Source organism: Rhinoderma darwinii, chromosome 13, assembly GCF_050947455.1.
Source record: "Rhinoderma darwinii isolate aRhiDar2 chromosome 13, aRhiDar2.hap1, whole genome shotgun sequence".
In the NCBI taxonomy this organism is placed as follows: domain Eukaryota; kingdom Metazoa; phylum Chordata; class Amphibia; order Anura; family Rhinodermatidae; genus Rhinoderma; species Rhinoderma darwinii.
In genome coordinates, this window is record NC_134699.1 from 38,958,669 (window position 1) to 38,973,779 (window position 15,111).

Here is a 15,111-nt window from a genome sequence, read left to right on the forward strand (position 1 = left end):
ATGACTTAAGGTATGTTTGATGCCTTTGCTATCTATGACCTCCCACCACGAGTAAACCAATAAGAGACCACAACTTGAAATTGGTGTAAAGGCCACAGTAGCCATTTATTAAATACACAACTGTATGCAATAAAATAGCATAACCATAACATATCTGAAAACACTCCATAAATTAACATCCTGCACTATTCCGCAAACATTCTCCAGTTAAAGGATCCTTGAAGGCACTTCAGGCATTATATTTAACTCCATCCTTTCCTTGTCAGGTCTGGAACTTATTGCCCTACAGCCATACTGCACCTGACCCGAGGGCACCAACCATCTCCTGGGGACCCTGCTCATCAGGAATGTATGAAAAACCAGCTGGGTAACCACTCCCCAGCCCCTTCAATACTACGCAGGGTTAAATGCCCTGATTTATTTACGAACAATCTTCTATGTTGTTGTTCTTCTTCCCATTACGTGCCTTCAAAGACCCTTCCTCCTACCGCACTGCTACTGTGACAAATCGCAAACCCACTGACCCCTATTAAAAACAGAAGAAAAATTGGGAGGGAGGACGGGAAAATCTTTCTTCTGTTGTCCAGCGGGAAAGAGGGCTGCCTCTATGCCACATGGACTTATATACAATACACTCCTCCCACCACCTAAAGATACATTCCTATGCCAGCCCCCCTATACTTAACCCTTTAAATCCCTGTACACTTAGCCTCACACTTCATAACCTATACCCAAACCACCTTGTCATGGGCTCTCTCCATTACGGTTGCGCCTACATTACGTTGGGCTTACCCTTCAGTTTCTTATGTTTTGGCACCTCAAGGTTCAAAACTTAAATGGTGCCTATAAAACATCCTAATTAAAAGGAGAAGGTCAGATATGTTGAAAAAAGAACCATGGTGTAGCGCTGCTACCATCAAGAAGGGACCATATAAGTAGTAATAATTGTAGCGTTATTGTAAAGGCTACGCGTTTCAACGTCGAACGGACGTCTTCATCAGGCCAAGTAAAAAGAAAACCATGATAAGAGACTTATATAGTATTTGATGTTCAAAAATGCTTTGGGTTGGAAAAAAACGCCAAAACAGGAGTCAGAGAATCATTATTATTACCGGGGTGCTTAGGTACCGTGTGGACCACTTCACCTTCAACTTCATGGGTAAGACTTGCTAAACTAGTCCCCCTGTTATCACCAGGCGAACGTAGCCTTTTATTTTCGGCCATTTCAGGTTAACTTCTCCCCTGACTTGTGTCCGGAATCATGTATAGAATATTTTTATATAGCTCTCTATACAGGACCTAATATGTGTCTGACGTGTTAAAGCTGGGTATGGTGACATTTGAAAAAGATGACAGTATATTCACTTAGCACTAGTTATACTAGACAATATTCTTCTAGTGGTCGTGGTCACGAGCCATTATAGATATTTGCAGTGTTTAGCAATAACATCACACCTGTGGTAGTACTATGGTTTTGTGAGTGATCCACACATAGATTCCATTTTTTAGAACCTCGTTTTGTTTTTATATGTTCTGTGCTTATAATATTGAATGTAATAAAATGTATACATTTTTCTATGATCAGTGGCGTAATGACTCCTTGTTCTCAAGTGTTTGTTGTGTTATATTGGAGTTTTCTGCTCTGTGCTGATATTTTTGAGGTGTTTTGAAAACGTATTTAGTACACCTAACCAGCTACTGCACCTGTGAGACAATTTTGTTGATAATTATTTTTTTGTATATATATTTAAGGCCTGATAATAAAGATGTCTACACTATTTAAGTGTGTGTTTTTCTGTTTTACTTTTGTACGGCCTGAGGAAAACGCTGGTCCAGAGTTGAAACGCGTAGCCTGACCTTATTTCATTAAATTACCTTATCTACACTTTACTTGTCTCTCATGTGTGGCAGCGCCTCCAATAGTCCCTATACATTTTTCTCTTTTCGATTTTGCACTATTGATGCAGTAACATTTCTTGTATACCGGCTTCAGGACTTTGCAGCAGCACACTCCTAGGATTCCTTGTCTTACAAATTGTACCATCAGAGTTCTGTCTGAATCTTCACAACAACTTTAGGGGAGCACAATCCTGTCTCAACCTATATGAACATTCCTCCTTGGTTTATCTGCAACATGTGGCGCTGTGCATTGTTTTGCTTCTAGATCCAAACTTCAGGTTTGGCTTCAAGTTTGTTTAAATTAGCAGACATTTGCACAGAGTGGAATACAAAGATTTTCTATTAGATAGAACAAGGGTTCCTATTCTTCACTGATAATAGAAGGGTTTACCATGTTGGAAGAGATTGATGGCCTATCCTCAAGATAGGCCACCAATATCTGATTGGTAGGGACAGACTTTTGGCACCCTCGCTGCTTTGAATGGGCCGCGAGCCCATGCTTGCTCCAAACTGCGAATCGCCGACACACTTGTATCAGCTGTTCAATGTATCACTGCCTTCTCCTATTCAAGTAAATGGGAAAAGGCTGTGATACTGTGAACCATCGCTACAGGTGTGTCCGTGATTCACAGTATGAGCAGTGACAGCAATAAAGAGGAAGCAACGTTCGCATGAGTGTCGCAGACCCTTCAAAACAGCTGATCGGTGGGGGTGCCAATAGTCGGACCCCCACCGATCAGATATTGATGGCCTATCCTGAGGATTTCTTCTAATTGGAAAACCCCTTTAAGGTCTCTTTCACACGACAGTATTTAGTCAGTATTTTGCATCAGTACTTGTGAGCCAAAACCAGGAGTGGATCTAACACACGGAAAAGGTACAAATCTTTCCATTTAACGTTTTCTGTGCAGGTTCCACTCCTGGTTTTGGCTTCCAAATACTGAAGCAAAATACTGACCAGAATACTGCCGTGTGAAAGAGGCCTTAGCCTGATTAAATCTAGTAGTCAAATGTGTGATTCATTGTTCAATGAAAGAAATGTGTGTTGTGATAAAGACTTTGCTGAATGAAAATTATAAATCATATTATTATAAAAATATTATTAAAGTATCCAAAGTTGCACTCTTGTATCAAGTTATTTTAAAAATTAAAAGTATTCCGCACCTGCATAATAGGTCAAAGTGTCCAATGCTAAGCACAGAAAGAAAGAAAGATCATTGGAAATGCGCCTATTGTATTAAGAGCATAACAGGGAAGCTTAGAGATTCATTGCGTAATCTCTTCTTCGGTCTCTTCACCCCCATTGTTTGTGATTTTTCTCTTTATTACATCTCTATTTCTGCATTAATTCCTACGTCTCCAATTTCAATTCCCCGTTCCATTTCTGTTGTGCTGCCTCTTACCTTCTTGTGTCGAGTTATATAAAAGGCAAAGAGTTCTACTAGTTGTGGCGTATTTTACTGTGTGTTTGCATTAACAATATTTCTCAAAGGACATTTTGTTGTAAATGAACAAGAACTAATACTAGGGGAAAAAAACAGGGCCTTAGGAGAAGCAGACAGAGTCTGTATTTCATTGTAAAACACAAAATGCTTGACTGAGCAATTTCTCTTTAAAACTAAAATACTTTTTTTTTTGAGCGGTAAGAAGAATAGAAAATATGAAAATAAACTGCGTGCTAACCATTATTGAAAAACGATTTATTTGTTTTATTATGTATCACAAGGCTATATTCGAGGAGGGAGGTAACCCACCCACCCTACTTACGCATGATGTGGTATATACCAAACAATGCATATCATCTGCAAAACTCCCTTCTTAATTATTTTCTGCCTCAATGTTTCCAAGAAACCTGTCATGTTTTATTCTTTTGCTTCTTTGTTTTCTTCCTTCATTGCAATTTTCCTTTGTGTTTTCATATTGCTGCTTGAGATACTTTCAGAAATATTCATATTCGGTTCCTTCATTGTAACTAATCCGTGTCTAAATTTTACAAACCTTTTTTCGTTGCAAAGAGACTATTTTCCGTTCCTCTCGCTTTCTGCAGTTCATGGTCTGAGTCTTTTTTGGGTGCCCCGCTCCCCTCCCCACTACCTCTTTTCCTTCCTCTACAATTCCCTATTCCTCTCACCCTATATCTCAACATCCCTTCTTTCCCGCTCTCTTCTTTTACCTGTCTACCTTCTTTGTCTTCTCCCCTATGCCTTTTTTCATCCTGCTTATCCCCCTTCATTCCTGCTTTCTGCATCGTTCTTCCCCCGGTAACTCAGCATTACAGAATAACTTTATAAATATGTATCAGTTGGTCTTCTCAGCAGAGCTTCTATTTGGAGATATTGAGGGAATTAATGGGGGGGGGGGGGATTTCAGCACAAACCACGCGTTTCTTTGCTTACAATCAGAGACGATTCAGAGGCTTCAGCTGCATTTATTCGCTGCCCGAATTCTATTTGTTGTCAAGGAAACCGGGCTTAGAAAACCATGATTGCTTATGCTGTGTTTGTGGCGTTCACACAGCGTGTAGACATCTTTATTACCAGGCCTTAAATATATGTCATGGATTCTGTGCAGCCAGTGCAGCAAGAGGATCAGTGACATTGTGTTTCTGTGTCAGAAATCATGAAAGCAATAAATAGTTGTATATGGCAAGCGCGGGTCCCTGTTAAGAAGCATTTGTGGCCCCTATCATGTGACCTGCAGTATGGGTTTGATACGTTGCTTGTTGCATTATTAAGGGACCCTGGGTATTACTATACTATTACTATGGCCCTGTTCAAATCTCAGCACAGATTTTTCTCTCTAAAATTAAAGTGCCAAAAAAACAAATACATTGTAACTGAAAGACCTGGATAAGACCCTGTTCCATTAATGTAGGTCAGATTAATGTGATTTTCAATAAAACAAGTGTATATTAGTCCAAATGTCAATAAACCGGTAACTAAACAGAAGATTTTCTCTCATAATAGATAGTAGAAATCAATAATGTAAATAAATGGGAATTTCTAAGACGTAAGCACTGATTTCAATAGAGCGGTGCCGATAAACAGCACATTGGTTAAACAAATGAGAAGGCCACATAGAGAATCAACAAGCATAAAGCAACTATAATAAGCAAAATTCTCTTTAATTTACATAGTAACATAGGTTGAAAAAAGACACAGGCCCATCAAGTTCAACTTTTCCCTAGCAGCTGCCATTACTACCTCTTGGGGAGGGGGCATTCCACAGTATCACTACTCTAACTGTAAAGAACCCTTTCCTGTTTTGATGTATGAAACGCCTTTCTTCCACACGCAATGAATGTCCCCTGGTCCTTTAAAAAATTCCTTAGAAAGAACAGATTCTGTGCTAGTTCTTAGTATTGACCACACATATACATGATTAGAAGATCACCTCTAAAGCGTCTTTTTTCCAAGTTGAACAAGCCCAATTTTTCTAGTCTTTCACTGTAAGAGAGACCTCCCATCCGATTTAATATTCTAGTAGACCGCCTTTGGACCTTCTCCATTTCTCCTATACTCTTTTTATAATTTGAAGCCTAAAACTAAATTCCATAACCAAGAATTCCATATCCACATTTCTGGATAAACTCAGACTGTGAATGTTTACTCGCTCAAAAATAATACTGTTAAAGGCGTTAAATGTTTTTGGTCGATCACTTTTTGTTAAAAGGGTTCCCCATTGATCAGCTGTGGGGACCCCCAATGATCAGTTGTAAATTACTGGGGATCCTGGAAGAAAGTGTTTAGTTCAGTTCAGGTCATAGCAGGGGGACTTGACTGCAGCAATGAGTTTAGATAAAGAGCAATGTATAGGGAGCATTGGTATTACACATGAAAACCCTATTGGAACTGTTGCACAGCATTGAAGGCAACCAGAGGGATTTCCGTAGAAAATTATTTGATAAGTGCCTTTCTGTTTTTCGAATGATGATCATTGCAAGAATCTGCTGAACAATTCAGCCATCAGTTCTCTCCCATATTATTTGCTTAAGGGCTATGTCAGAGCAATGTGGGGGCAGACTGAATATATGTAGTTTATTTTCAAGACCAAGAAGAACCTGTGCACCTTAAAATGGTCTTGTCGAACAAATCAATACCTTTGAGTAAATAATAGTGAATGGCTAATAAGTTATGATTCGATAAACCGAAAGTAGCCTACTCTGGAGTGTCGAGCTCCTCGTGGATATTTTTACACATAATACATTTTATATTTATTTTAAAAAGTGTTGTTGGTCCATAGTTATTTATGACATGTCGTTAGGAGCCCTAATGGCTATTTCCTATGGATGATCTTCATTAGAACTTCAAGAAAATAAATGATCCAAGCAGAAAGTTCATGCGACTTAATTTGAATGTTGCCTAGTTATAAAAAAAAACTATAAAACATGTTACATGTTCTTGATGAATTTTCCAGTGCAGTACTAAACTCTAAGGCCCTGTTCACACTGAGTTTTTTTTTCAGGCAGAAAGATCTCCTTCATGAATTCCTGCCTACAAATTCTTGCCGCTATTTTTGCGGCGTTATTCACCCACGGCCATTGAGCGCCGTGGGCAAAAAACGCTTTTTTTGCCTCCCCTTGATTTCAATGGGAGATCAGAGGCGGAACCGCGGCAAGAAAGAGCATGCTGCTTTTTTTACCACAGGTGGCTAAAAACCGCAGCAGAAAAAAAACGCCTTCACCTCCCATTGAAATCAATGGAAGGCAGTTTCGGACATTTCTTACCGCTAATTCCAATGTGGTTTCCATGTCAAAATCAGCGCCAAAAAAACTCAGTGTGAACTTGGCCTATAAGTGTAATATCTCTTTTCAATTCAGTGCAAAGCAATGGAATGATAGTACAATAATTGGGGCACAGGTAACCAAATATCAGCAAAGGGCATTGGTATTGCTTGGTAATGGGCCATCATTATGGCGTGCTCCAAATTTACTATCAAGTATTTTGTCTCTTTGTTAAGTGCAGACATACGTGTGTGTCAGCCAGGACAGACTGACAATTTAAGAATTAGAACAGTGCCCAAGGGCCAATGACCAGAGGTCTGTCACAACACTCCTTAGAGTTCAAGCCTGTAAAATAAAAATGTACTCACCCAAACAAAATATTTAATGGCCATAGTGGTTGGTAAAAGTCCTATCTGTTTTAAAGGGATTTTCCAATCTTAGAAAGTTGATGGCCTATCCTCAGGATAGGCCATCAATATCTGATTGTTGGGGGTCCAAATATCGGCACATCCACCGATCAGCTAAGTAGAAGGGCTGCAGTGCTCTCTACTGTAAAATGCAGACACACATGTATCAGCGGTTCACAGTATTACAGCCTTCTCCTATTCAAGTAAATGGGAGAAGACTGTAATACTGTGAACCGCCACTACAAGTGTGTTGACATTTCACAGTACGGAGCAGTAAATGGAATGAAAGGGAAGCAGCACTCGCATGAGCGATGAAGCCCCTTCAAACCATCTGATTGGAGGGAGTGCAGAGAGTCGGACCCCACCAATCAGATATTGATGGCCTATCCTGAAGATGGGCAATAAAAAATTTTTCACTGGAATACCCCTTCAATGCCTGTGGTCCGGATCACTCTTTTTCCACTCCTCGTGCCAGCTACCCATTTTTGTCAGAAAGGAGAACCTCAACCTCACTTTATATCACAATATTTGTCCATCTACATAAATAAGATGACACTATGCAAATGAACAATGCTATTTGTATGGATAACCTGCACCTGTATATAACATATTCTGTTCATAAGACAATCACAGTAACTTTTTTTTATAATTTCTTGCTGGAATAATACAGATGGTACCAAATTGGACTTGTGCATTCTACTTATATTCTAAAAAGCTGTAATAACCGTCTACAGCTACAGCCGTTGTGCAAGGCCAGGTTCAGCCGGCTAAGTATCACATCCATTTTTTCTAGTGGGTTTCCTAAGATTAAGACGCCATTTTTTGTTGTTGACATCTTCTTTGGCAGCTTAGATGCATGCTGTATTCCACTGAGGATTTATGCCTTCACATCTCTTTGAAATAGCTGCAGCCTCCAGCTAATCGCAGATAAAGTGATTTGCATAATTTTAGAACTATTTGAAGCCATCATACATGCTAAATAACCCAGAATATCCCCTTTATCTGATTGGACACACTTTACAAGTATTAGATTTCAAACCACTGCTTCTTTACATTATTCATAGGCTGTAAGTGAAGATTTAAGTGCTATCTTGTTATATGGTGCATAGCATAACTTTCTCTCAGAGGACCAGCTCGGACATGTCATTTGTACCACCTGTGTAGCAGCAAAGAAACTTTATAAGTAACCAGTATAAAATAAATCTTTTTATGTTTTTCAGAATACAAGTAAAGTACTGTTTTAGTAAGGCCCTAACACATTCATTTCTATGGGGCCATGCACACTTCCGTTGTTTTAACAGAACTGTGTGGCCGTTCCAACAAACATCGGACAGGTCCTACTACTGTCCATTTTTTATGGAACAGTCTTGGCCATTTCATTCATTTGGTCCGTTGAAACAACGGACAGCACATGGAAGCTATCCGTGTGCGGTCCGTGTTTCATGGGTCCGTTATTAACGGCCATGCGATGGGCACCGGAAGTGTGCATGAGCCCTAATTCATTTGGCATACAATTATTAGACTCATCAGAGAGGAACTCTATGACGATCACTTAACTCTTGACTGGGGGCAAGAGGCAGGGAGCCCACATACTGTTCTGGCACAGGGGCTCTCATCTGTCTATGTCCGCCTTTGCAGAGCACCAGACTAAATGTGACCAGAAAGGTGGTATAGGTAGGTAGACGGTTTGTCGAAGGGTAGGTTTGTAAGACTGGAATTTGATTATCTGCTCAAGATTTACTTATTACAAATGGACCCAAACTAAAATACGGAATCAGTAAAGACACAAAGTTGCAAAGAGAAAACTTAGAGATGTAAAAATTCCAATGACGTATTTATAAAGTATGAGCTGACAAAAGCCCCCCTCCAAGGCCCTGCTGTTTGATAATGCTGTCTGTTTTCCCCTCGGCTGCTTTGAAGTGGGATGGAAATGAGCTGTTACTGCTCACGGCGTCTCTGCTGGGAGATTAACAGCTATTAGGATGCTGGATCCTTTAAAGGCAAATAGACCTCTGATCAAAGCGTTGTTCCCAATTAACCGCTCATTACCTGTCTATCCCTATATAAAAGATCCAGTGCCTTCAATAAACACAAAACGTTCAGCAAGGCCTTGTCATCTCTGCTAGTCTATAGAACCTGTTAACCACTTTGCAGCCAGCTAGATTGAAAACAAAAAGACAACATGAAAAATTATATCAAAGTGGAGAACACGGGAAAAAGAAGAAAAGAAGCAGGTAACACTAGGTTAAAAAAATAATGGCATAATTACTAGAGGACAAAGGAACAAGGCAGAGAACTGAAAGAATATCTATTATATATATACAAACAGCTTGTTATTGGATGCTACTTTCCGTGAGTAATATTAGTGTCTGTCCATACACTTCTGACAGGTGGTGTCAATGTATATGAAACATAAACACCTAATGAGGGTCTTGGTTAATAAAAAACATTAGGAACAATTTGTAATGACAAGTCCTTGTATAGTTCTTGTGTAGCTATTTGGGGAAGATAGAAGAAAGATCGTAAAAATAAGAAGGATACTTCAAAAACAATGAAAGCGTGAACAGCGTGGGTTCTTCAGTGGATCCAACTCTAAGCAAGAAGGTTGATAATGGAATGCTATCATTGAAGTGTCTCTAATATAAGAAAAGGTTGATGATACAGTTACTTGAGATTGGAAGTTGGATTTTAGTTGAAAGTGAGGACATTTTTCTAAAAAGCAGGATATCTTCTGAAAATGTGATTGCAGACAAAACCAATTTTAAAGGGGGCTATTGAATAAGGGCTCATGAACATGACCGTATTATATACCCATCTCCAATCTGGTTTTATAATAGTTTCATTGCCACTTACACATGGCAATATTTTGGTCAGTATTTTGAACCTACACAGAGAAAAAGTATAATGGAAAGATTTGTACCTCTCCAGTGTTTTGGACGCACTCTTGGTTTAGGATTTAAAGACTGATGTAAAATACTGACGTTTGAAAGAAGCCTTAGATGTTAAGACTAAATTACGTTAGCCAGTTATAGACAATTACATTTCTGAGACAAGTATAGCAGATATGATTTAGTTGCCCCCTCCCCATTTTAAGATGAAATTAGCATGGTAATAAAGCATACATGAACATTTAGCAGTGCCAAACATAATCATAAAAAGGCCTCTACAATGCTAGCAAGGTGGCTAGATGGCCAAAGATGAGCATGTAAAGTGTTGGGAAAAATTCATAGCAAATCTGGAGATATCTACATGTTATAGGGGTAGTGTATAAGGAATCCCATCATTGTAGATCATCACAATAGAGGAAAGACACATTTTGCTTTACCAAGTTTGGTTTCTAACATAAAAAAATAAGCATTTTTATTTTCCAGGCACTACCTGAGGGTCAGACCGCATCCTGGGATACAGCAAAAGAGGATGAAAACCGTAACAAGAACAGATATGGGAATATTATCTCATGTAAGTTTGACTTTAGAAAACGAATGAGAATTATGTTGAAGTATATGATCAAATTTCTTGCCGACATTTGCATGCTTAGATGAACATGGGCAAAACTGATATACTTTAAGCTTAGTGCGGGGCCTTAGGAGGCGGTACATGCTACAGATATTCTTTTTTTGGTGTTCTTTGATTTGCCCCTCAGGTTCCTCACTAGACATAACATCAGTTTTTGTTTTTGCAGTGTTCCTTTTATGTAAATGCATTACCTATCTTGTGTCTTATATGCTGTGGCAGTGTTGGACTGAAGTACCTTAGGCCCACCAAAGGAAATGGTTTTAAAGGGCCAAAGTCCAGCTTTACAGAGCAAGTGCCTGTTTTAGTTTAATTGTATTGTATGCTGAGCTTTTTATCACTGCACACAAGACATATCAGCATTAGGTTATTTGTGCAATTCTTACATATAGCCTATTTCCATTAATCTGTTCTCAGCTTATCTGATAACTTAATGTGAACGAATCTCTGCTATTTAAAAACTTTATCTTGCCAATAGCCGTGATTGTGACTTTGTTACTGACTTTATCAGTAACTTTGCCAACGGTGACATGTGTCATTGTCAGTGAACCGTACATCAGAGTCAGTGATTCCTGCCTGTCACTTTGCAGCTGACCTTGATGTGACATCTCAGTGTCTCTTTCCCTTAGATGACCATTCCCGGGTACGGCTACAGCTCATCGAAGGAGACCCTCATTCAGATTACATTAATGCCAACTATGTGGATGTAAGTTACACATTGCATACGCTTTGCAAAGTGATATAATATCACTGTCAATCAGGTTATATCAATTTGTGTATTTGTTTTTATAGGGTTATCATCGACCTCGCCATTACATTGCCACCCAAGGTAACATCTTCAGAAATTGGACTTTAATCTTCAAGCTCTAGGAGTATTGCAAATAATGAGTAATGGGTTCAAACCCCTATTTTATACTGTCATATAAGAAAATGACTATTTTATTATTGTTTGTGCAGGTTTTGACTACTAGATAGCTATTGTACACTTTAAACCTATCCAGTAAATTTTGGGCACACATAATGCTGTCATCATCTGAAATTACAATGCATTCCCTCTGTATACAATATTAGCATTTTAGTTAATTACAGAACAATGCGGGAATGCATCAAATGATGACAGAAAAAAATAAAAACACGGCGCACATAGTGCATAAAACAATAAAAATGGGTGAGAAAATAAAGGTCAAATTGCGCTGACCTGAAAGAGTTCTGCAAGGAGCACAACATCCAAACATCGAAAGAAGCGTGAATGGATGAGCCCCTCTGGGCTGTAGGGGTGTCTAGGTTGTCGCCAGGTTTACAGACTGGAACGATAGGTCCAGGAATATTAGAAAGAAAGTAGTTGTAGCAAAAAATGGATAATTCTCAGGCGCAGCCGTGTAGCGAAAATTGTCATGAGGGCACGTATAGCACTTTCTGGCAGGACACAGACAAACCACCACGCCCTAGCATTGTGGTTTGTCTATGTCCTGCCGGGAGGTGTTATACCTGCCCTCATGACAATTTTCGCTACACGGCTGCCCCTGAGAATTATCCGGTTTTTGCTACAACTGCTTTCTTTGTAATGCATCAAATGTCAGACATTAGAATGACTGGTTTTTATGGCCACCTTTCCATGGGGTTTAGTAACTCAAAGATTGTTATACCTTTTCCCAAAGCCAGATGAGACACGTAAATTTAAGTATGATCATTACATAATCAAGAACCAAAACTTATCGTTTGGTTCATAGGCATCCATATTAGTAGTTGAATGGAAACCTTGATATCTATGTGATCTATTTAATTGCGTCATCTGTTCATCCTCTAGGACCTATGCAGGAGACAGTGAAGGATTTTTGGCGGATGATCTGGCAGGAAAACTCAGTCAGTGTGGTGATGGTCACAAATCTGGTGGAAGTCGGAAGGGTATGAGATTTAAACTTGAGTCATAATAGAAATGCTGATACATTTAACTTGATATACCTAACGAAGACCTCAGTATGAGGTTGAAACGCGTTGTAATAGTGTTTGTTTTTATACATGCGTGTGACTAAATTCCTATAATCTGGAAGCCGACTGAGAATTTATCTGAACAACTGCACAAGAGCGCCCCATGAAGGAGTTTCTTTTACACATCTTGCCATTGATACCATTTAACATGTTAGTGGTCAGGTAACCAATGATTTAAAAGATTGTGTAATGAGTTTCACACATAGGAGAGAGGGGTCCCTACAGGAAATATTAAACTTGCCCCCTCCCCATTATGGGGTTGGGGTTTGCCATGCTTGACAGAATGACTTCTTGATTTCCCTTCTTTGCCCTTTCCATGAGCCTTGAGCCAATCCCTTCCCCCCTTGTTTGCGTTCCTCTGTAGAGGGGAATCCTTCACAGGTACTCAATACCCAATAGTAAAGAGGATGGGCTCACTCTCCAAGGGTCCCATAGCAGCCGCCCCCTGGATACTTATTCCCTTGTGCATAATAAAAAATAAAAAAAAACAGTATCTTGAGGTCATTAATCTAATAAAAAAAATTGGACACACTTTCAAAACCTGCGAATTTCTGAAACAGGACTGCAAGAGGCAATTGGGATAAATTGTTCAAAGCAAAAAGCTTTTAGCTAAAAGTCTGTGCTCTGTATCTAGTGTTCATATATGGTAGATAAATTATCTTCTCCAGCCTAAGATGCATTCTATTTAGTAAGCTAGAAGGTGACCCAAGCAAAATGAATATTAAATGTGAACAATCTAGCTCTTCGTTAATTTCACTATAAACATCTACAAGACTCGACATATGACAATTCAACCTCACCTCCATACTAGTGGCATATATAGAAGTGAGGGGGTCAATAGGAAAGATCCAAATGGACCACCCCATTATGGTGCCAGGTTTTTTAATCTAGGGCAGAATGGCCTAGTGTTTGTTTCCCACTCCTTTCCCATTTCCATGACACCTGGGCCAGTACTCCACTCCCTTGTTTGCTAATAAGGCAGTTCCCATGGAGAGGGCAGTCATTCACAGATTACAACCTACTAGTAGCATGTGCGTCCTCTCTCATAAGGGCCCTATAGTTGCCGCACAGCTTGCCTCTATGGTATGTGCACCCTTGCCCCATACTATTACAACATTGGCACTGTTTTTGAGTTTTCGGAAATGTTCATGTTTCTGTTGTGCTGATTTTCTGCTATGTTAAACACTAGTGCACAGTTATCTGCTATAGAATGAAAGGTTTATGGGATTTAATAGCAAATCATATAGTGTAAGTCACTTTATACTTTTTACATCTTAATTATATAAATAGGTGGTTTTTGGTTCCTATTCTTTGGAAATACAGTTTCTGATATGCAATTTATCTTTAGGTAAAGTGTGTCAGGTACTGGCCTGATGATACTGAAGTCTATGGTGATATTAAGGTGTCCCTTATAGAAACAGAGCCATTGGCAGAGTATGTCATCAGGACATTTACAGTGCAAAAGGTAAGTCATGTATTTGATAAACTATATATATATATATATATATATATATATATATATATATATGATTTTTTAGTCAGAAAATGTTAATGCTTCTTCTTTGATTCTTAGAAAGGATCTCATGACATCCGGGAGATTCGTCAATTCCACTTTACCAGCTGGCCAGACCATGGTGTTCCATGCTATGCCACAGGACTTTTGGGTTTTGTCAGACAGGTGAAGTTCCTCAACCCACCAGATGCTGGACCAATCACTGTGCATTGCAGGTATCAATATTTTTCGCATACAGAGTCCCCCGAATAACAAGAATGGGCTGCCTCCAAGTCTTCCTGTTATCCACTTTCATGTTGCATACGATTACATTACGCGCACATGTGGCCTTTACCATTAGCACACTACCATTAGAATAAGTTTGTATTCCTCTTACCCAATTGTACACTGCCAAATAAATTTAAGCAGAATCTGAGACCTCATTCCTTATAAGCAATACATCATAAATATATATATATATATATATATATATATATATATATATATATATACAGCCAGCCATTAAATCTACTATAGTGTACACATCTGCTAATAAAAGGCTGCTTTGCTATAGACAACTGAATACACAAATATACAAATAATAATGAGAACTGAGTACTGCAGTAGTATAAGCTAAAAAATAATCATAATGGCGCACTGGGAAGTTAGACACCAGACTATTGCGTCCAGATACCATCAATACATTTAGGTCTCATCCCTAGAATTAGAAAATAGTTTTATTCCAATTTGAATGCAAGCCAACAAATCTGTTACATGTTAAATTTTATTAAGATCATTGTATTTCTACTGACCTGTATTCCACTGTAATAATTTACTCTTAATTTGGGGTTTTATCATTTATGTTATTATTTTAAGCAATGTCAGGAGATAACATAGAATATGCCAATACTAACAATGACTTTTTTCCATAGTGCTGGAGCTGGGAGAACTGGCTGTTTTATAGCCATTGATATAATGCTGGACATGGCAGAGAATGAGGGAGTGGTGGACATATTCAACTGTGTGCGGGAGCTCAGAGCTCAGAGAGTCAACATGGTACAGACGGAGGTAAGAAAGATGAATTTATC

The 15,111-nt window shown here is 39.0% G+C and overlaps 1 protein-coding gene across 8 annotated transcripts in view; it reads left to right on the forward strand.

Moving 5' to 3' along the window:
- Positions 1 to 15,111, forward strand: part of PTPRT (protein tyrosine phosphatase receptor type T) — a 251,708-nt gene that overhangs the window by 216,770 nt on the left and 19,827 nt on the right. For all 8 annotated transcript variants that reach the window (XM_075845729.1, XM_075845735.1, XM_075845730.1 and 5 more), the window contains 7 exons: positions 10,401 to 10,488; positions 11,172 to 11,248; positions 11,335 to 11,371; positions 12,350 to 12,447; positions 13,880 to 13,996; positions 14,105 to 14,259; positions 14,956 to 15,091. In XM_075845729.1, coding sequence (XP_075701844.1) covers positions 10,401 to 10,488; positions 11,172 to 11,248; positions 11,335 to 11,371; positions 12,350 to 12,447; positions 13,880 to 13,996; positions 14,105 to 14,259; positions 14,956 to 15,091 — 708 coding nt within the window. The remainder of the gene's footprint in view (positions 1 to 10,400; positions 10,489 to 11,171; positions 11,249 to 11,334; positions 11,372 to 12,349; positions 12,448 to 13,879; positions 13,997 to 14,104; positions 14,260 to 14,955; positions 15,092 to 15,111) is intronic.